The following is a 21,428-nucleotide window of genomic DNA, read 5'->3' on the forward strand; positions in this document are numbered from 1 at the left end:
TACACACACACAAGCACACAAACACACACGCACCTCAGAAGCACCAGGTACAGGAAGGATAACATGCACGCACGCACACACACACACACACATGCCGGCAGAAGCACCAGGTACAGGAGGGATAACACACACACACACACACGCCTGCAGAAGTATCAGGTACAGGAGTGGTAACACGCACACACACACACACACTAACACACACACTCATTCACACATACAGTATGTTGACTTACACACACAGGCATTTATATGCATGGATATTTATACACACATTCATTCATGAAAGTACACAAAATGGCTGAATGCTGCCTTTAGACATACTGTACACAAACGTTTGCACATGCCTGCACACATGTGCTCAATCAGTCACTACTGCAGAACAGCATACTGAAGTGTACTCACTCAAGTGTTCTTTGCTCCAATAATGTATTCTTGTCTATCTTGATTGGACAAGAGGCAACATAACCCCACACAGACATTTAGTTGGCGGTAAGCACTCCTTTTTTAGTATGTCTGTGTTGTAGGATGACAACATACCATTCATTTAAGGCAAGAGAGCAAAATTGCAGTGGCTGGCGTATTCGTTGCTTGGCAACTGAAGCACAGTGCCCTTTACATTGTGTAGCACAATAATAATTAGACTTTATTCGTCTTGTATTTTTGTATGCTTGGCAAAGCTGCTCAAAGTGCCTCAATATTTCAACACAGAACAGGAGAGAAATAATCTATCTATAAATTACAGGAACGTCTGTCTGTTTGTGTGTTTGTGTGTGTGTCTGTCGCATAGCATTGTCATACGGTTCCGATTGATTTTAAACTTAGCAGGTGTCTTGCTACGGGCACGAGTAAGTTTGATATTGTTTGGATAATAAATGTAAAAGATATCATGTAAGGGCATGTAATTGGGCTATGGGTTTTCTACAGGAATAGCATGTTGGAACGGGCACTGCACTACTACAAATAATGATGGAAAAACAAAACATGCTATTGCTTGTGTCATTCTAGGAGTATTTGAACAGTATTCTGCAACATGCCAAGGACTTCAAAGAGTACCACAGGTCCATTTCTGGAAAGATCCAGAAGCTCTCCAAGGCCGTGGCCACATGGCACACCAACACGGAGCGCGAGCAGAAGAAGGAGACGGAGCGGATCGAGAAGGAGAGAATGAGGAGGCTGATGGTACGTGCTCTTCATCAGCCACTGGGATGTGCACGTCAGCACCCCGCAGCTTGGGTGCTATTGGGTTAGAGAACAACAACATGAAAGGTGTTCACAAATCAACAAAGTCACTTGAAATGTGAATTGGTAATGTATCCTGTGAAGCTGGAGCGTTATGCATAATCTGTGAGCATGGTGATACTCCAGACACATACATAATTTCTTTACCAGAGACAGAAAAACACAATTGATTGCAAGATACTAGAAATGTTGCTATAGAGAACTGAAATGTGTAGAGAATATTATCAATGCCAATTCGTATTTTCGTTTTAAACTTTTTTGAAACACAGTCTGGAGTCATATATTTTTATATTTTGTTGTTAGAATGGTGCTCCTTCTGATTGTGTCCTTTGTGTGGTTGAGTGATGGGGATGGTGTGTATTTGTATGATAACAAGTGTGTGTGTGTGTGTGTGTGTGTGTGTGTGTGCATAAGTGTATGTATGCTGTATGAATGCACATTGACATGTGGTCTCTGTCACAGGCGGAGGATGAGGAAGGCTACCGGAAGCTGATTGACCAGAAGAAGGACAAACGCCTGGCCTACCTGCTGCAGCAGACGGACGAGTACGTGGCCAACCTCACCAGCTTGGTGTACGAGCACAAGGCCGCCCAGGCCGCCAAGGAGAAGAAGAAAAAGAAGAAGAAGAAGAAGGTGATACATATGTGACACATTTCAATCAAATTCCAATCTCCCTTAAAAAACGACCTCAAGTCAGACACCTAAATTGACGTTTGCGATGGGAGAAATAGTATACCGTAGGTCATGTGTGTGTATGTTATGTGCAGTGCAATGGACTTTGTTCTCAATCTTGAGCTGGTTTGATTTTAGTTGTTAATGGTTCTATGTTCAGCATGATGAATTTGTCCCTTTTTATGCTTGCAGTTGCAGAAATTGGAGGGCGACGCTGATGGGCTTGGAGCCATCGGTCCAGATGGAGAGGTAAAGCACTGGCCACTTTGTCAGGCCTGGGCTACACGGGGTTTTAGAAGACTGCTCTAATTTTTCCTGAACAGAAATGGTTATAGTTTCGGTTATGGGATTTGATAGACATGCCAGATAAATAGATAAATGCCACTATTGCACCTGGTGTAGCCAGTTCCATTGATTACAGTGGAAGCTAATTGTTGCAGCAATTAAAAAAAGACGCTCTGGGAACGGAACTCTTCAGTTACTTGCCTGGTGTAGCCTCCCAGTCGGTCTGATGTTGCACTCTCCCCACACTGGTGGCAGGCAACATGAACACCAGTGCCATTAATCTTGTGCACTGGCTCTTTGTTGACCTTAGACTAATGGTGCTCTCATAAGCAAGGATTAAAGTTCTCAGTCGTACCACGGATTCCTGTCAATTTGATTTTAGAAATGTCATATTTGAGATCGATGCAGATCCGGTGGGAAAAAAAAATAGGAGGGTGGGGGTCAAATCACCTTTTCTTTTCCTTTTTTTAAGGCAACTACAAATATTAGGTCCGATGAATGAATGTGTGTGATGGTAAATGTTTAAAGACCTATTGTGTTCTTGAGAACTTTCTGTGTCTCAATCAGAGACCGCTCAAGAAGATACGTCAGCCATGAGTTTCGCTTTGTTTATGTTGTAGCTACACGCATGTCTCATTGGCCTGGGGCGGTTGCTTAAAAAAAAGAACACGTCTGGAGGACGGTCTAAAAATTGGATTATAGTGACACAATCGAGACAGCTGATGAGGTTGCCCAAACAGTTTAACTTTTTTGGATATGATTGCGAACTCTTGTCAGGGTAGGTCTTTCATTTTGGGTGTCACCTATGACTTGAACAGATAGCCTGCTATGCCACCCGATGTACTATTATTGTTACAGTTTTTAATCAATGCAACTAACATTATGTGCAAAGCGACGCAATATAAACCGTAGCCTATGCCTATCCCGTCTGACATGTACAACAATGTTGTTCACAATTTGCGACGGAAGGTTTTGACTGAGCGTGTTAACATAAAATAATAATATTATTATTAATAATTATAATTAACGCGAACTGTTGAATAAGGGGGTCAGTTGTGTTTGTGACGCACAGACAGCCTTGTAGCCTATTTTGCTTAGGCCTCACTTTTAACGACAGTAGGTTGTGAGCGTATGTTGACAAAAAATAACCATGCAATTAAAATAGTCAACTTAAAACTTTGCTATTATTAATGTATAGCACAAAACCATAACCAGTAGGCCCAACAGAACCTCGCATATTAGCGTCATGATTTGTGTGCGCCTATTTGGTAAGGCCACTAGCTGTCATGGATGCGTTGCTAAAGGAAGAAAAAGTTGTCAAAAGTTAAAAAATAAATGGAGATGGGCGGCTGCCATTTAGCACGCCAACAATCAGAAGACCGCCATAAAGTTAACGTTCGTGCACTTCAGGACATCTTCCTTACCTGGTGCAACTAGCCACCACGACAGAGGTAGGCTACGTTTATCTATGGTTGACTGTTTTTGCACTCAGAAAGTAGGCTACGCATGTTCTTTCATAGCGCAACACGACCTGTCCCTCACCATATCGCAACCTCTTGTCAACCTTATACAATCTGTTGCTGAAGACAAAAGCGCCCTCTCCAGATTGTCGTTATCAGATGCGCAGACCTCCTGCATGAGCACACACAGTATTGCTGCTCATTGGAAAACTGAGTTGTCTGTAAAACTCAAAATTACCATGTTTATTAAATGCGGATGAGGCAACAAATGGAAATATGAACAATATCTAGACTGTTCTGATTCGTTACTTTGATGAGGAAATGTGAAATCTCCCCTTTAAACACTTTTGGCCTGAAGTAATTAAATAAGAGTGTAAGTAAAAGCCTTGCTACAATATTGCTGCAGTAGAAAAGAACAGCAATGGCTAATCAGCAATGGTCAGGGATGGTATTGAAATATTGTTTTGTTCATCAGGAAAACTCAATCTCAATCAAGAACACTCTCAATTCGCCTTATTCACATGGCGGCCATTGGCGGCTAAAACGAGGCTACAGGGTACACAAACCATAGGATTGTTATGTTCTATACATTCACCTGTAGGTGGCATTAATTATATAGTAACTTAAGAGTAGCCTCGTTTTGGTGTTTATTTGGTGCTTTACATTGCTGTTTGCATCTTTTTGTACATTAAAAACCAATAGGTCGCGACCGCAAAAGGGGTGCTATCTCTATAGGTAGATATGAACAACGTATGACTTATGGCCTTAAAAAAGTTCAGTCAAACGATTTTTTTTTTTCACTTTAATCCCTGCATAAGGGGTTTGTACTTCCAGAGACACTCAGAGCCCCTTCATCCTCTACTGGCACTCCAGAGGTGTTCTGTGGGGAAATGTCCTTGAATCTAGATGGAACAGCTGATCTTGTGTTCTTCTTCTCTCCCTCTCCCTTGGCTGGGCACCTATATTGTCGCTGTCTTACCTCCTTCTTTCCTCCTTCCCTGTCACTCCAACCTTCTTTGAGATCCATCTAATTGTGCGTCCATGCTTTTCTTTCCCTCATCGTATCCCCATTCTCTTCCTTTGTCTGTCTCTTTTGTCTCCCCTTTTCATTCTGTCTTACCCTCTTTCACTTTCTTCTTGTCCGTCCATCCATCCATCCATCCATCCATCCCCCTCCTCCTCCATGCTCTTTCTCTCTCTGTCTGTTCCGTAGCCAATGGACGAGAGCAGTCAGATGAGCGAGCTGCCCGTCAAGGTGATCCAGACGGAGACGGGCAAAGTCCTGCAGGGCACCGACGCCCCCAAGTCCAGTCAGCTGGAGGCCTGGCTAGAGATGAACCCGGGGTGAGAGAGAACGCACACACACACACACACACCCTACTCTCTCTCTCTCTCTCTCTCTCTCTCTCTCTCTCTGTCTCTCTTCTTGCCCTTTCTTCCTCTTTTGTGACTCATCTGGCCCTTTCTCTTTTCAAGTGTTGTCATCCTGTGGCTCCCAGCGAGAGGCTGGTTCAGTGAGAGCCAGAGAGTGTTTAGCGGTGCTGAAGGAGGGCTTTAAATGTCAGGGGGTATGTGTGGGGAGCCGGCCTTGAAGCCCGGGGCGGGGAAGCGCTCTCCGAGCTGTCAGCTGTAAGCTGACGAGCTGTCACAGTGGGGGAAGCTGGGCATTCTTTTAGTTGGTCCTGAATGGACACGTTCACAGATGAAGTATCCGTTATGACAGACAAAGGAGAATGAATTCAGTAGTGTCCTTGTCTTGCGTCAGACACTTGACATTGACATGTGCAATGTGTGTGTGTGTGTGTGTGTGTCTGTGTGTGTGTTTTGTGTGTGTGTGTGTCTGTGTGTGTGTGTGTGTTTTGTGTGTGTGTTGTGTTGTGTGTGTGTGTGTGAGATTTTTTTGTGTGTGTGTGTGAGTGTTGTGTGTGTGTGTTGTGTGTATGTTGTGTGTGTGTGTGTGTGTGTGTCGACCCAACAGAATGCACGTAATCATGATGTTGCGTGTGCCCCTAGCACAAGCAACAGGGATTATGTTAAGACAGACAGACGTGATGGTGTAAGCTTCAACAGCCTCTGACTGACATGCCACTGTCTCTATCTCTGCTCCGTAGCTATGAAGTGGCTCCGCGCTCCGACAGTGAGGAGAGCGGCTCGGAGTTTGAGGAAGAGGTGAGCTGCTTTTTTTTTTTAACCTAGAAGGTGAGGTGTTGAGGTCTTTCATGTCACACACACCAGTGTGCAAAGCCAGCTACATGCGCACTTTCAAAGACACTGTGATAAGATACTGCATACACGTGTAATGTATGGGTCAGATATCTTACTGGGATTTGGGGTGCGATAGAACAAATGGTCACATAAAAATATAATTTCTGTAATGGGGCATAAAGGAGCATAGCACCTTTTATTTGAGAAGAATATTACGCTTGGATTACGCTTTTTCAACATTCTCTTTAAACACACACAAACACACACACACACAAACACACACACACACACACACACACACACACACATGCACGCACGCACGCACACACACAGCCTCACAGAGATGATGAGACGCCCGGCTCTTTGAAGTCTTCACAGGTTTCATCCTTTCACCGTGTCTCACTATGATCTTGTGATGGAGTCCTTTCTCATCAAATCCTCTCCTCGCCTCCTCCTGTCCTCCACCTTTCACAGGGTTCCCACAGCTCCTTGAAATCCTTGGAAGTTTGTGAATCTGAAAAAAAAAACAATTCAAGGCCCTTGAAAGTTTTTGAAAGCATACATAAATACATGGAGGTCCTTGAAAGTCCTTGAATTTCTTTTTGAGGAAAAAATTCCATACAATTCCATCAGCTTGTTAACATGTTTCCATTATTTCGCCACCACTTCTGTAGATATCCTATGCATATGCCTGATTTACGTTGGTTAGAACTGCATGGCCAGCGTGATTTCTGCGCGTTTCCCGCGTGTAGTGTTTGTTGCCCAAATATTTAATTTAACATATTGATGAATAAACCAACAGGTTCATGGTAACGTGTTTAACTTGTTTAGGAAAAGTTTATTTCAGCTCAGTTTTATGCAAAATACATTTGTCATATGGGCAAAAATAAAAGAAAACTGCAACAAGGTATCCTTGGTCTGTTAAGGGAACATGATTTAACTATGCCCGCGCTTGAAATTTATCGATACACTGGGTCCTTGAATTTAAGGATATTGGGCATGGAAAGTCCTTGAAAGGTCCTTGAATTTGATCTTAATTAAGGTGTGGGAACCCTGCTTTCAACTCTATCCATCTATCCATCCATCCATCCATCTATCCATCCATCCATCTATCCATCCATCCATCCATCCATCTATCCATCTATCCATCCATCCATCTATCCATCCATCCGCCCATCTCCTAGCCACCCCATCTGCGGCTTTGTGTTGTGCTGTCTGATTGAATGAGGTCGTCGCAGGTGTTAGATTGTGTGTTGGTACTAGGGATGGGCAATATGTGATATAGTAAACATGTTAGTAATGTATAATGCTTAAATATGAGTATTTATTTGGATTATCTAAAGAATTGGCCCATCATATTGTTGTATATCTAAATAGATGTGTACAGTGGAAAAAATAAATAAATAAAAACAAACAGGCCAGCGAAAAAATGCACATGAGCATATGATTGTGCAGACTGCACTCACAGCCATGCAAAAACATTGTCAGTCATCGATATAGTGATACAATAGAGAAATGTTATCTTGGAATACAGTGTATGGTGTGAGTGTTTCCTTCTGTAATTGGCCCCTCCGGCCTGGCTGTTTTGGTGTGCGTGTCTGTTTGTTTAGGACGAGGACGAGGCCACGTCACACCCGGACACGGAGGAGAAGAAATCCACTGACTCCGATACCGAGAAGGCGGCCCAGCACATCATTGAGTATGTGTCTGCCAACACACACACACACACACACACACACACACACACACACACACACACACACACACAGACAGACACACACACACACTGCAGTCCTTTATTCCTCCTACCATCTGATTTACGAGGGTGTGATTAGTGGAGGTAGACTCAGCCCATTCGCTGAAGCGCACTTGACCCCCTCACCCGCTGATCCAGAAGCAGCTTTCTGTGACCGTGCACTGCTGGTAATCTAATGAAATAGCAGCCGCGTGACACATCAATGAAAAGAGACTGGATCTGCTAAAGATCTGACTCACAATGTCTGCCTCTCTCTCTTCCCCCCCCCTCTCTCTCTCTCTCTCTCCCTCTCTCTCTCTCATTTGTTCTCTCATTCTACCTCCCCTACTCCTCCCCATCCTGGCTGGAGTGGATGGTGTCCTTGTACAACAACCTGAACGGCATCCTGGCTGAAGAGAAAGAACGAGAAAGAGAAAGAACGAGAGAGAGGGAGATAGAGAGGATGGGAGGGAGGGAGAGGAACAAGAATGTGAGCATGAGAGAGAAAGAGAGAGAGAGAGAGAGAGAGAAAGAGAGAGAGAGAGAAAGAGAGAGAGAAATAGCATGAAGTCTCTGCAAAATATATAATCCTCTGTGATCTTCCACTGGAGTTGGCATCTCCGCTCCTCTCCTCGCTTTTGGCTCCCTACCTTCTTGTCCTTCTCAGAGCCATCGGTCAGCAGGATGCCCTTGCCTTGCATGTGCCGATACAGAACCTTCTGGATGGCCGACATGTCACATTTGATGACATACTCCACCTGAGTGAGCAAAGGCAGAGAGAGAGGTCTAGAGGTGTTCCCTGGCTGATGTCTGCCTGTCTCTCTCTCTCTCTCTCTCTCTCTCTCTCTCTCTCTCTCTCTCTCTCTCTCTCTCTCTCTCTCTCTCTCTCTTCTCTCTTTCCCTTTCTGCCTCTCCTCTGTCTGCCCCTCTGTTCTCTCTCTCTACATCTCTGCTCTTCCTCGCGCCCAGGTCGGCGAAACAGGATGTGGATGACGAGTACAGTGCGGAGGCGGGCTCCGAGAGCACCCACTCCTACTACGGCGTGGCCCACGCCGTCATTGAGAGGGTGGAGAAGCAGTCCACCCTACTTGTCAATGGCAGCCTGAAACATTATCAGGTAAAGCGCTGAAATACATTAGACCGATCCCATGAAATGCATTCAGCATATGTATGAAATATGTGCTCCGACTGGATCCTGTTGGAAATATAGTAATGAATGCAAACACACACATTCTCATGCGAGCGCCTTTTGCACACGAGGGCCCAGACATGACCATGCATACACAGCGCTCAGTATGGTACACACAGATGAAGTGAACACACACACACACGCACCCACACGCACACACACACACACACACACAGATGCACACACATACGCATGCACACATGCCCACTCAACGCATCTGACTCAGATACCGCACTCCTACAACCTCTAGGGACTGCTGGAACATCTTTTTCAGCATTCACGCCTCTCTCCGAGAGTGAAGTGTCCAGACTCCCGACATGCAGCCGTCCTACCACATGCTCGCTGGACCCTATACCTACGAGCCTACTTCAGTCCATCAGCCCGACCATCGCTCCAGCTATCACACATGTGATCAATGCCTCGCTAACCTCCGGCACATTTCCAACAGCGCTCAAAATGGCCCGGGTAACACCGTTACTTAAGAAAGCTTCTCTCAAACCTGCTCAAGTCGAGAACTACCGCCCTGTCTCACTACTGCCTTTCCTATCCAAAGGCATTGAACAAGCAGTCTCCAAACAGGTCTCTGACTTCCTTTCACAGAACAACCTTCTGGATCCAAATCAGTCTGGGTTCAAAAGCGGCCACTCTACCGAAACGGCTCTGCTGTCTGTAACAGAAGCCTTAAAAGAAGCCAGGGCGACCGCTCGATCATCAGTACTCATTCTGCTTGACTTATCGGCTGCCTTTGACACGGTTAATCACCGTATCCTTCTCTCTATACTCGCTGACATGGGAATCTCCGGAGCTGCTCTCTCCTGGTTTGAATCCTACCTCACAGGACGCTCGTTTAACGTATCATGGCTTGGTCAGCTATCTGCACCTCACCATCTCACCACAGGGGTCCCCCAGGGCTCAGTGCTGGGCCCCCTCCTCTTTGCTATCTACACCACCTCCTTGGGACAGATTATCCGTTCGCACGGCTTCTCATACCACTGCTATGCAGACGACACACAGCTCTATCTGTCCTTTCCACCTGACGACCCCCTGGTTTCAGCACGGATCTCAGATTGCCTTTCAGACATAGCTACATGGATGAAGGCACACCACCTCCAGCTGAACCTCTCAAAGACTGAACTGCTGGTCATCCCAGCTAAACCTACCATACACCACGACATCAACATCAAATTTGACTCCCTGTCTGTTTCACCGACCAGGACTGCAAGAAATCTAGGAGTTGTTCTCGACAACCAACTAAACTTCTCAGATCATGTTGCCTCAGTCGCCCGGTCATGCCGTTTCGCACTCTACAACATACGGAAAATCAGGACTTACTTGACTCAAGATGCTACCCAACTTCTGGTTCAGGCAATAGTCATCTCACGACTCGACTACTGCAATGCCCTCCTGACAGGTCTCCCAGCCTGCGCAGTGAAACCACTTCAGATGATCCAGAACGCGGCGGCGCGCCTGGTCTACAACCAACCCAAAAGGGCACATTTACCCACAGTTACCCCGCTGCTCATCCAGCTACACTGGCTACCTATGGCAGCCCGCATCAAATTCAAGTCTCTAACGCTTGCCTACAAAGTAGTCTCCGGTTCTGCTCCCACCTACTTGAATGCCCTCATACAGACTTACACTACCTCCAGACCGCTGCGCTCCTCTGACGAACGACGTCTAGCTCTACCACCGGTACGCTCAAGCCAATCCAAACTGTTCCTCGTTGGTGGAACACACTGCCAGTTCCTACAAGGGCAGGGACATCCTTTTCCACTTTCAAAAAACTCCTGAAGACCCAGCTCTTTAGAGAACATCTACTCTCATAGCAACACTTACAACAAGTCTTACTGATCCTAGCACTCACCAGCCGTTAAACTGACAAGTAACTGTTAAAATACAGCACTCACCGACGCACTTATTCTTACTGTACTCTAATGTGTTTTTTTTAAACTGTCCTAAAATTGTGAGAATTGTTCTAAAACTTACTGTTTACCATGTTGTTAGTCGCTTTGGTTAAAAAAGCGTCAGCCAAATGTAATGTAATGTAATGTAATGTAATGTAATGCACACACACACAAACACATACACACACACACAAACACGCACACACACACACACGGACACACACGCACGCAGGCACGCACACACACACGTGCACGCACACAGGCACGCATACACACGCACGCACATGCACACACACACACGCACACAGGCACGCACACACATATGCAGACACAACAGCTGTTCTTGTCATCTTCAGCGGAGAGAGCTTATTCAGAAATGGGTCTCGCCGCCTGGAGGGAGGTCGTCAGAGTTAAAATGATTAAAAAAGAAAATATGGGAAAAACTCCTGTTTGAAAGAGTCAAATGAATTTCACAATTTAACCGCCAAATTAAATATGTTTGTGGTGAATGTGTTTGCTGCTCTGACGATGAAAAGGAAAAGCTGTTTTCATTCATTCTACAGTTTTCCACGATTTTCTGTGACATGCACAGCATGCAGAACTGTCTGTACCAAATGCTACATATGCAGTATGAAACCCATGCGTACTGTATCTCCGGCGTGTTAGTGAAACTCCTGTTTATCACTGTGCCCCTGCTCAGGTTCAGGGCCTGGAGTGGATGGTGTCCTTGTACAACAACAACCTGAACGGCATCCTGGCTGACGAGATGGGCCTGGGGAAGACCATCCAGACCATCGCCCTCATCACCTACCTGATGGAGCACAAGAGGCTCAACGGGCCCTACCTGATCATCGTGCCTCTCTCGTGCGTTACAGATCACGGCGACTCGCACCGCTCACTCACACACGCAGCGGCTTACACACACGCAGAGGCTTACACACCATAGCAGTTTTAATTCATCTTCCTCATTGAGGATACAGCTACGTACTGTCGGAGAGAATGCCGAGTGATGACCAATTCACCAAGATTCTTTCAGAGTGGCCAGATGGAGCTGGCTATTATGTGTTCTGTTAGTGGTAATTGTACCCCGCTCGGTCGACTCTGACGTAGTATATGTAGACGTAGACAGACATCACATTTGAGGAATATTCATTTATCCGAAAACAGCACAATCACTCTGCAGAGTTCAGGACCCAACTGTGAAATCACGTTGCCTTTGTTTTCGCCTCCTTGCCTCCATGTGGGTGGTGTGATGGTAAAAGTTTTCTGATTTAGAGAGAGACTGCGGGTGAGGAAGGGAGGGAGAATCATCAATCGTTGAGTTGGCTCAGTGTGACTAGGGAGTGGATTTCCGGCTAATGGTGCAGAGAATGATCTGTCCAGGAAGCAGAGGGAACAGGGCATTTCACACTTGACCCGCACACACACACACACACACGCACGCGCGCGCGCACCAGTGCTCACGCTCAAATACACACACACACACACACACACACACACACACACAGACATAGGCAGAAACACACATGCATACACACAAACAGCTAGAATCACACACACACACACACACTCACACATACCTCTGTTGCTTTTCACACAGTGTGAATGGCTCCTGTGGAACAGATAAGCTTGCCGACAAAAATAGGCCACAGGTTATTATCAAAAAATGTTTTTCATTTCCTCCAGAACTCTCTCCAACTGGGTGTATGAGCTCGACAAGTGGGCGCCCTCCATTGTCAAGATTGCATACAAGGTTGGTCATCCACATCCACATTTCTCTTTTTTTTCATATGTCCATCCATGTCCTTGTCCATCTTGGCATCTCCAAGTGTCTGACCCCTGTGCTCTCCCCCTGTTTCTCTCGTTGTTGTGGTGCTGCTGGCCCCTCTTGACAGGGCACGCCGGGCATGCGCCGATCGCTGGTGCCTCAGCTGCGCAGCGGCAAGTTCAACGTGCTCATCACCACCTATGAGTACATCATCAAGGACAAGCACATCCTGGCCAAGGTGAGTGAGGCAGCTGGGGCCCGTCTGGCTGATGGGCTAATTGGCTGCCTGAGCCAAAGGTGCTTAAACTCTCCAAACAGTTGCTGGGCAGGTTAAATTTCAGAAACCTGCAGCAAAAGTGTTTTTTTATTGACACAGGCTTCATTGTTGTGCAAGTGGATGCTGTTTGACCATTTGAAACTTTTCCATGGAACATTTGCAAGCTTTTGTAATCAGTCTGGCAAGTGGGAGCTGTTTGACCATTTGGAACTTTTGCATGGAACATTTGCAAGCTTTTGTCATCAGTCTTTGTCTGATGCAGTCGTTTTACACGTGGTCAGCGTTTGTGTTTGTGTGTTATTATTTCCCATCCTCCAGATCCGCTGGAAATACATGATCGTGGACGAGGGCCACCGCATGAAGAACCACCACTGCAAGCTGACGCAGGTGCTCAACACGCACTACGTGGCACCGCGGCGCCTCCTGCTCACAGGCACGCCGCTGCAGAACAAGCTGCCCGAGCTGTGGGCGCTACTCAACTTCCTGCTGCCCACCATCTTCAAGAGCTGCAGCACCTTCGAGCAGTGGTTCAACGCGCCCTTCGCCATGACCGGAGAGCGGGTAGGACACACAGAGAGCACCTGCAATGGCCACTCACACTACACAAGAGTATTATGGACTTGGAATAGGCTGGCCACAGGAGGCCATCAATCAATCCCAGTTTCAATTTTTTTCCTTTATATATAGCCAGCAGCAGCAGACAGTGCCTCATGTCTACTGAAGTGCTTTCCACAGCCTGAGGCAAAACCTTTTGAAGATTTGTGCTTTGGGCTTTATTTTGCTATTCAGCTGAAACACACGTTGAAACTTTATATAAATGCATGCTTTAGCTCTATCAAAGTTTTGATAAAATCTCAAGGATTTCGAACGTCGGCTGTTTTTGCTTTGACTTGACTTGGTGCATGGAATGATTGATTTGATTCCTTTAGACAGTTTTTGAATTAAATAAATGAAACCATTATTCCCCCGGAGGGAATTTGTCTTGCACTCAAGGGAGCCACATTTGTCATGCATTTTGCTTGTTTTATTGACTGGCAGGTGGATCTGAATGAAGAGGAGACCATTCTGATCATTCGCCGTCTGCACAAGGTGCTCCGCCCCTTCCTGCTGCGCCGCCTGAAGAAGGAAGTAGAATCTCAACTTCCTGAGAAGGTCAGCCTCCCCATCATACTGTTTGTTTGGGCCCTAATGTGTTTTGTTTTCTTACCCAGATCGGCAGAGAAGAGAGTTGTGAATTGGTTCATTATTCATGTCTATTTATGAATAATGGATATCTACCTTTTCTCCATTGCTTGTTGAATTTCAGATATTCCCTGTAGTCATTTAAACTCAAAAGGCGAAACTCAGTCGTGTGGAGAGACAAATTAGCATTCAGAGCTGACACCTGCTCCCTTTTCATGATACAAATGTGATGAAATGGGCCTCATTAATGGCCATAAGCCTCGAGTAATAACTATGGAGAAAGACTTTCCAGCCTAAACCTCCCGCTGGCTAAGGAGTAGAAATCCTCTAATCCTGGTCCTCCACACTGGTGTAGGGTAGTTTGCTCAAGGGGATTACCCCATCAAAGCAGATGCCATCGCATTCCAGCTAGCCAGCATGGGAGTCACACATTAAAGCGGTCATCACAGGAACACCTCTGGACCTCTCTCTCTGCCTTTGCTCACTCAGGTGGAGTATGTCATCAAATGTGACATGTCGGCCATCCAGAAGGTTCTGTATCGGCACATGCAAGGCAAGGGCATCCTGCTGACCGATGGCTCTGAGAAGGACAAGAAGGTAGGGAGCCAAAAGCGAGGAGAGGAGCGGAGATGCCAACTCCAGTGGAAGATCACAGAGGATTATATATTTTGCAGAGACTTCATGCTATTTCTCTCTCTCTCTCTCTTTCTCTCTCATGCTCACATTCTTGTTCCTCTCCCTCCCTCCCTCCCATCCTCTCTATCTCCCTCTCTCTCGTTCTTTCTCTTTCTCTCTCTCTCTCTCACTCTCTCTTGCATTGACTCCTGGTGGGCCACCCCAAGGGCAAAGGAGGTGCGAAAACCTTGATGAACACCATTATGCAGCTGAAGAAGATCTGCAATCATCCTTACATGTTCCAGCACATAGAGGTGAGTCAGTGCTCTCTGGGCTCTCACTGCTGTTGATTGGTGCCTGAGGTGTGTGCATGCGTATGTGCGTGAGAGGCATGGGGTGGAAGGCTGTAAGGAAGAGCTCAGCTTGTTGATCAAAAGGGTCTTGAATCCCACTCAGTTTGCCTTTTTTTTCTTTCTTTTTTTCCAGGAATCCTTCGCAGAGCACTTGGGCTTTGCGAATGGCATCATAAGCGGGTGAGGAAGCAGGAGGAAGAAGTCTCACTATATGCATTTGAAAACAGGGCTCAGAATCAAGCTGGGCCCTGCATAGTATCTGGGTCTCGTGATTGCCCCATGGGAACCAATATCAGTTCAAACAAAGCAGACCCTGTGTAACCAAGTGAATGTTGTTTGTTTTCCTTTTATCTCTGCATGATCCTTCCCTTATTTCTTCTTCTTTAAACTCCTCTATCCCCTTCCTCTTCTTTTTCTTTACCTTCCTCCTTGTTTGTGTTTATCTCCATCTTTTTTCTTCTTCCCTTCCGTTTTTTCCTCCTCTTCCTCTCTTCCCATGTGCCCCCACCCCCACCCCCATCTCTTGCAGTCCAGAGTTGTACCGTGCGTCTGGTAAGTTTGAGCTGCTAGACCGCATCCTGCCCAAGCTGCAGGCCACCAACCACCGCGTGCTGCTCTTCTGCCAGATGACCACCCTCATGACCATCATGGAGGACTACTTTGGCTACCGCAACTTCAAGTACTTGCGCCTGGACGGTGAGCGCCTACACCCGAACACCCCCCTCCCCTGCTCTCTCCCCCACCTGTTATTCTCAGCTGTCATTAAAGATGAATGCTTGTGTGGACTAATCAACGGAGTATCCCGCTGTTCTGGTGGGCAAGTTAAGGTGGTTGCCTGCGGGTATTTTCTTTCTAGCTGTTCTCGAGTGACAATTCTGGTATATACTAGTAATGCACTGATATTTGGAAGTATACGATTTTGACTGAATGGGAAGACCTTTGAAGACAGTGTTTTATCACTGAGTTCTATCACTTATCCAGAGTGTAGACCAGTGTTTCTCAAAGTGTGGTCCGGGGACCACTAGTGGTCCGCAAGCTATCCCAAGTGGTCCGCAAGCAGACGTGGTAAAATATAATATAGATGAGTGGTTTGCAATATTGAACCAACTTGTATGTAAATTCAAACAGTTCTGCAACATGCCTATGTATGCTACGCCAGTTTAAATCATATGAATCCTCTGACACAATAAGCACAGTGAGGCCTATTGTGTAATATACTGTTGAAGTACGTCTACTCTTCTTTTTTTTTTAGCTAGGTGGTCCATGAGATTTTTTTTCATTTGTTAAGTGGTCCTTGGTCTGAAAAAGTTCACTCAAAAATGAGAAACACTGGTGTAGACTGTGCTAGACGCTGTGTGAGGTTTCCTCTGTTATGTTGTGTGTGGTGACCAGGGACCACCAAGTCAGAGGACCGCGCGGCACTGCTGAAGAAGTTCAACGAGCCGGGCTCGCAGTACTTCATCTTCCTGCTGAGCACACGCGCCGGGGGGCTCGGCCTCAACCTGCAGGCCGCCGACACCGTAGTCATCTTCGACAGCGACTGGAACCCCCACCAGGTACTCGCGCTCTGACTCTCCTACACAACACACACACACACACACACACACACACACACACACACACACACACACTGCTCCCTCCTACCACGAGTCAGGCATTCTCAATTACCCAATTCCCTGCAGGCTCAATTTGATTACATTTTAGATGTAATGAGACACACCCCTCCCCCCCCCTCTCTCTCTGCTTCTCTCTCTTTCTCCCCTTCCCTTATTTCATTCTACCAGGTTCATAATCAGGGTTTTTCCGCTCTGTACCATGGCAACCAGCGTAGTTAACGCTCAGCTGAATGAATTAAACTTCAAAATTAAATGATTTAAATGACTTTCCCAAAGCTCCCCTAAGGAAAAAGAAGTAAATCTGCATTTTAATAACTGCTTTTATTACCCTATAGCAGATATCCCGCTTCTCACTCCATGCATTCCAGTCCTGCATGCCTGGTTTATTTTGAACATTCTGTGTTTGTAAATCTGATTCACACCCACAGTCATTCTAGGTCGCCTGTTATAAATCAGTTGAGGTCATCACCAGCAACCGAATAGCCTCTTCATCTATCTCCTCCCTCCTTCGAAAATCACTCCTTTCAAGAAACAGTTTGATTACTCTATTCAGTGATGGTGTCAAAGGTCAGCCAAGGAAGAGGAGTAAACTTTTCCCTTCCATTTCATCTCCCTCTCACCTCTCTCTCTCTCTCTCTTTCTCTTTCTCTTTTTTCCCCTTATAGATGTAATTCACCTCTGTCCCCTACATATAACATGCTGTTTCAATATCCTCTCTCATTCTCTCTCTCTCTCTCTCTCTCTCTCTTTCTCTCTGTCCCTCCATCAGGATCTGCAGGCGCAGGACCGCGCTCACCGCATCGGGCAGCAGAACGAGGTGCGCGTGCTGCGCCTCTGCACCGTCAACAGCGTGGAGGAGAAGATCCTGGCCGCCGCCAAGTACAAGCTCAACGTGGACCAGAAGGTCATCCAGGCCGGCATGTTCGACCAGAAGTCGTCCAGCCACGAGCGCCGCGCCTTCCTTCAGGCCATCCTGGAGCACGAGGAGCAGAACGAGGTCCGTCCTGCTGTCCCCTTCGCTGGTCTAACTCTCCCCTCCCAAGTCTGTACTCTACCAGACTGTGCTTAGGAGCCATTGGCTTCATTGCAGGACTCATTGGTTGTATTTATTCCCTTTGCCTCACTAACATTTATATTATTCTATTCATTTAGCTTACACTTTTGTCCAAAGTGACTTACAAAGGTTAGATTATTTACCTTAGCAAAGGTTAGATTATTTACCTTAGCAAAGGTTAGATTCTTTACCTTAGCAAAGGTTAGATTATTTACGAAGAGAATGATCTGCTGGATAAATGTGACAGTGCTGGTATGAAATACAGAGAAAAAAAACATAAAAAAAACAGCTTGAGTTTTGAGCAAATTTGAAGAGAACTCCAAACGCAGACATCAAAAGACACTTCTCCCTGTTGCGACGGGATTTAGCCAGTAGAGGATGCTGTTTGTGCACAGATAGGTCAAGAGCGTCCGGGAGCTTTGGGGCACATAGAATAGAATAGATCTTTATTGTCATTGTCACAGGTACAACAAAATGTAAAGTGCTCTCCAGTCAGTGTATCATATCATTCATAGAGTCTATATATAAAAAAGAAATATAAATTGCTATGTCTCCTTTTTTTCCCCACATGCCCCTAGAGCTCCAGTACCGTGGCGTCTCCGAGTCAGCTCCAGAACTCCGGAGCCTTCACAGAGACGCTGGTATTTATTATCACCGCCATCCGTAAATAACAAACCCAAATGCCACGCTCTTGAGAAAGAGGCTCCATGGAGTAGTGCCACCGTGATAAGCCAAGCAGCGCAAAGCAATAACATTTCTCTGCCCTCTGTGTTTCACATGGAGAACAGAGGCAGGGAGACCACCGGCAGTTCTATATTAATTTGGGCATCCTAGCGTTCTCATGCAGCAAAGCCAATTTATTCTGTCTGCCAAATCATTATAGTAGTCCCTCACAGCACTCGCTCCTCAGGCTAGTCATAAAAATGTGGTTAGTGCAAGTTTCAGTTCAAATTTATTTATATCACAGTGACCATACAAAATGGTCATTCAGTGCGCTAAATGCCATTTCATCCTTTAGATTCGCCCTTTAGTTTAGATTTGAGTAGTTGCTATTTCTCCTTTTCCTACCAATGCATTTCTGTAGTTGCAACCCAACAGCCGTATACAGCACCAAATGAGGAGCATCTCAAATGTCCTTAGAGTGATCTGGAACTGAATGCATTTCACACATGGTTGGTGTTTGTATGCGGTGCATTCATGCAGTTCTGCTACATTCACTCAACTCTCCCACGCCACTCATCCCCACCGCTCTCTAGCCAAACAACACTGGAGTTTTACAATCTGTCTCTCTCCCTCTCTCTGCCTCCCTTCCTTCCCTCTCTATCTCTTTGGCCTTAGGAGGAAGATGAGGTCCCAGATGACGAGACCCTGAACCAGATGATCGCCAGGATCGAGGACGAGTTTGAACTTTTCATGGTAAAGCACCAATCTCATAAACAAGTCTCCACCACCCCCACCATAACCCGCCCCCCCCCCCCCCCCCCCCACACACACACACACACACACACACACACAGACACACACACACCATCCTATTTAGTAAGCACAACAGCTTACAGCAATAAAAACTTTAAATCTTTGCCGAGTGGAATCCCAATAGCAGGCTGTGTGGTGCACTGATAACGTATGCTCTCAGAGGTGGAGATACCTATAATCAGGCTTGTTTGTTCTGTGGAGTGTGTGGTGTGCTTTAGGACCTGCAGATTGCTTTGGTGTGCTTTAGGACCTGCAGATTGCTTTGCTGTCCCTAGGCTCATCTCTCGACACAACCCGTCATCACATGGCACATGATTGGCACAGTGCAGCGTAGTTCTCCGGTGCTGCCAGGGGACTTGGGGAAAGGAAATTTAAGGGTGGGAGAAAAGATTGGGAGGTGTGATTGATTATTTGTTTATTTCCGCAATCCGTTAGTGACAATAGCATGTATCAGGGCTCCTATCTCCATTCTAATGGGCCTGAGATATTCTGCACACACATACAGAGACATTATCCATAGTGCATATATTTGAGTATGAACTATGCAAATCGTTGCTTATTATTTTGTGGAGGCAGTGTGCGTTCAGTAAAGAAAGCTTGAAGCTCGGGGACCTTATTACAGAAATGTCCTAACTGTAGGCTTTCTTTACAGACTACTGGTCATGAAAAACAAAGAGCAAAATGTAAAAATGAACTGCAATTCTTAACAAGATGAAATCCTTAACATGGTTTGTAACAAAATGTACACTGATTAGATGCATGTAACTCACAGTCAGTTTTACCCAGGGAAGTATGGAATGGCTTAAACTCTGAGTGCGTTTGACCTCTCCTCCTCTTCCTCTTCCTCCTCCTCCTCACCCCTGTGTCATGTTCATCCTTCAGCGCATGGACCTTGACCGGAGGCGTGAGGACGCCCGCAACCCCAAGCGCAAGCCGCGGCTGATGGAGGAGGACGAGCTGCCCAACTGGATCCTGAAGGACGATGCGGAGGTGGAGCGGCTCACCTGCGAGGAGGAGGAAGAGAAGATGTTCGGCCGCGGCTCCCGCTCGCGCCGCGACGTGGACTACAGCGACGCGCTGACCGAGAAGCAGTGGCTGAGGGTAAGGCACGCCTCAGCAGCGTTCTCTCCACACCCCCGCCTCACTCCAAAGCTGTTCCATGCTGTACATGTTTTCACTATTCCCTCTACACATATACCCCAGAACTAGCCTGGAGAATTCAGACCCAAATCCGAAAGATTAAGGGTCTGGCCATGACTAATGTAATGTAACTCGAGGGGCGGCACCAAGCATGCATTTGAAAATCTCACTAGGGCTGTAGCAATACACTAATCTCACGATACGATACGATACACGATATTCAGCTCACGATACGATATATATCACAATATTCAGCCAACGATACAATTCAATATAATTCGATACACTTAGTGCTCCCACACATCTGCTTTTAAGCATGAAGGTGCTGGATTTATATTCGCCCCTGGATTTATATTCGCTGCCATTTTCTTGAATCGCCTCCCTCGCTCTGACTCCTAAACAGAAGGAGGTAGACGTCGGCGTCTGTGTAAAGTTAGTACAGGTAACTTGCTGTACGCCGACTAGTGGCTGGCTGACCAAATCGCTCTTCCTGCAACGCGAACAGGGGTAAACACGAGGGATTTGGGATTTGGGAATTATGTATCGATACTTGCAGCTTAAAAATCGATACTTTCTTGGGGGAAAAATAACGATTTATATTGCAGAATCGATAAAATTGCTCAGCCTTAAATCTCACTGCACACAATTGGATAACACTACGACCAATGTTTACTGATTGATTCCGGACTTCGACGCAATTGGATAACACTACGACCAATGTTTACTGACTGATTCGTTACAGCGCTGTCGTCATCTGTTTAGCTCGCCTCTAGCCCGTCTATATCAGATACACCGATGTGATTTGGTACCCCACAATACAAGGGACAAGTAATGACCATAATACTCATTGCCAGAGTGACTCACTGAGCAAATTCAAATTGTGCTCCCGCGAGGATTTCCAGGTTACCCCAGAACATTTTTCACACGTGATTCCCTGGATATTGGAGGTCACATGTGCAAATAGCACAACTCACCTTTCTTTTTATTTAGTCTACTCTGGTTTAGGGGTCGATCAATTATCGGCCAGGCCGATTATTAGGGCCGATATTTAGCATTTTTATAATAATCGGTATCGGCCATTTTTTCCACCAATAAGCCGATATTGAAATGGATAAACAATGAAACACGCTACTTTGTCTGTAAAGCGTCTCTCACCTTGCATTTGCTACTCTGTGGTCAAGAGCATTGTCCCGCCCACTACACCGTCTGATTTGTTAGTTAGCACGAATGCAGCCAATCAGGAGCGAAGACTGAA

General features: G+C 46.1%; 1 protein-coding gene across 6 annotated transcripts in view; it reads left to right on the forward strand.

The window, feature by feature from the left end:
- The window catches only part of smarca2 (SWI/SNF related, matrix associated, actin dependent regulator of chromatin, subfamily a, member 2), a 51,237-nt gene that overhangs the window by 10,615 nt on the left and 19,194 nt on the right, over positions 1 to 21,428 (forward strand). For 5 of the 6 annotated variants that reach the window (XM_042100104.1, XM_042100101.1, XM_042100100.1 and 2 more), the window contains 21 exons: positions 1,009 to 1,182; positions 1,705 to 1,875; positions 2,107 to 2,163; positions 4,873 to 5,003; positions 5,771 to 5,828; positions 7,475 to 7,563; positions 8,569 to 8,716; positions 11,393 to 11,556; positions 12,379 to 12,445; positions 12,588 to 12,698; positions 13,056 to 13,298; positions 13,776 to 13,889; positions 14,409 to 14,516; positions 14,762 to 14,848; positions 15,021 to 15,067; positions 15,417 to 15,583; positions 16,280 to 16,443; positions 17,273 to 17,500; positions 18,136 to 18,198; positions 18,896 to 18,973; positions 19,916 to 20,134. In XM_042100104.1, the coding sequence (XP_041956038.1) occupies positions 1,009 to 1,182; positions 1,705 to 1,875; positions 2,107 to 2,163; positions 4,873 to 5,003; positions 5,771 to 5,828; positions 7,475 to 7,563; positions 8,569 to 8,716; positions 11,393 to 11,556; positions 12,379 to 12,445; positions 12,588 to 12,698; positions 13,056 to 13,298; positions 13,776 to 13,889; positions 14,409 to 14,516; positions 14,762 to 14,848; positions 15,021 to 15,067; positions 15,417 to 15,583; positions 16,280 to 16,443; positions 17,273 to 17,500; positions 18,136 to 18,198; positions 18,896 to 18,973; positions 19,916 to 20,134 (2,688 nt within the window). The remainder of the gene's footprint in view (positions 1 to 1,008; positions 1,183 to 1,704; positions 1,876 to 2,106; positions 2,164 to 4,872; positions 5,004 to 5,770; positions 5,829 to 7,474; positions 7,564 to 8,568; positions 8,717 to 11,392; positions 11,557 to 12,378; positions 12,446 to 12,587; positions 12,699 to 13,055; positions 13,299 to 13,775; positions 13,890 to 14,408; positions 14,517 to 14,761; positions 14,849 to 15,020; positions 15,068 to 15,416; positions 15,584 to 16,279; positions 16,444 to 17,272; positions 17,501 to 18,135; positions 18,199 to 18,895; positions 18,974 to 19,915; positions 20,135 to 21,428) is intronic. The other variant, XM_042100102.1, reaches the window with a different exon arrangement.

This window comes from Alosa sapidissima, chromosome 8 (genome assembly GCF_018492685.1).
Source record: "Alosa sapidissima isolate fAloSap1 chromosome 8, fAloSap1.pri, whole genome shotgun sequence".
Classification (NCBI taxonomy): Eukaryota; Metazoa; Chordata; class Actinopteri; order Clupeiformes; family Clupeidae; genus Alosa; species Alosa sapidissima.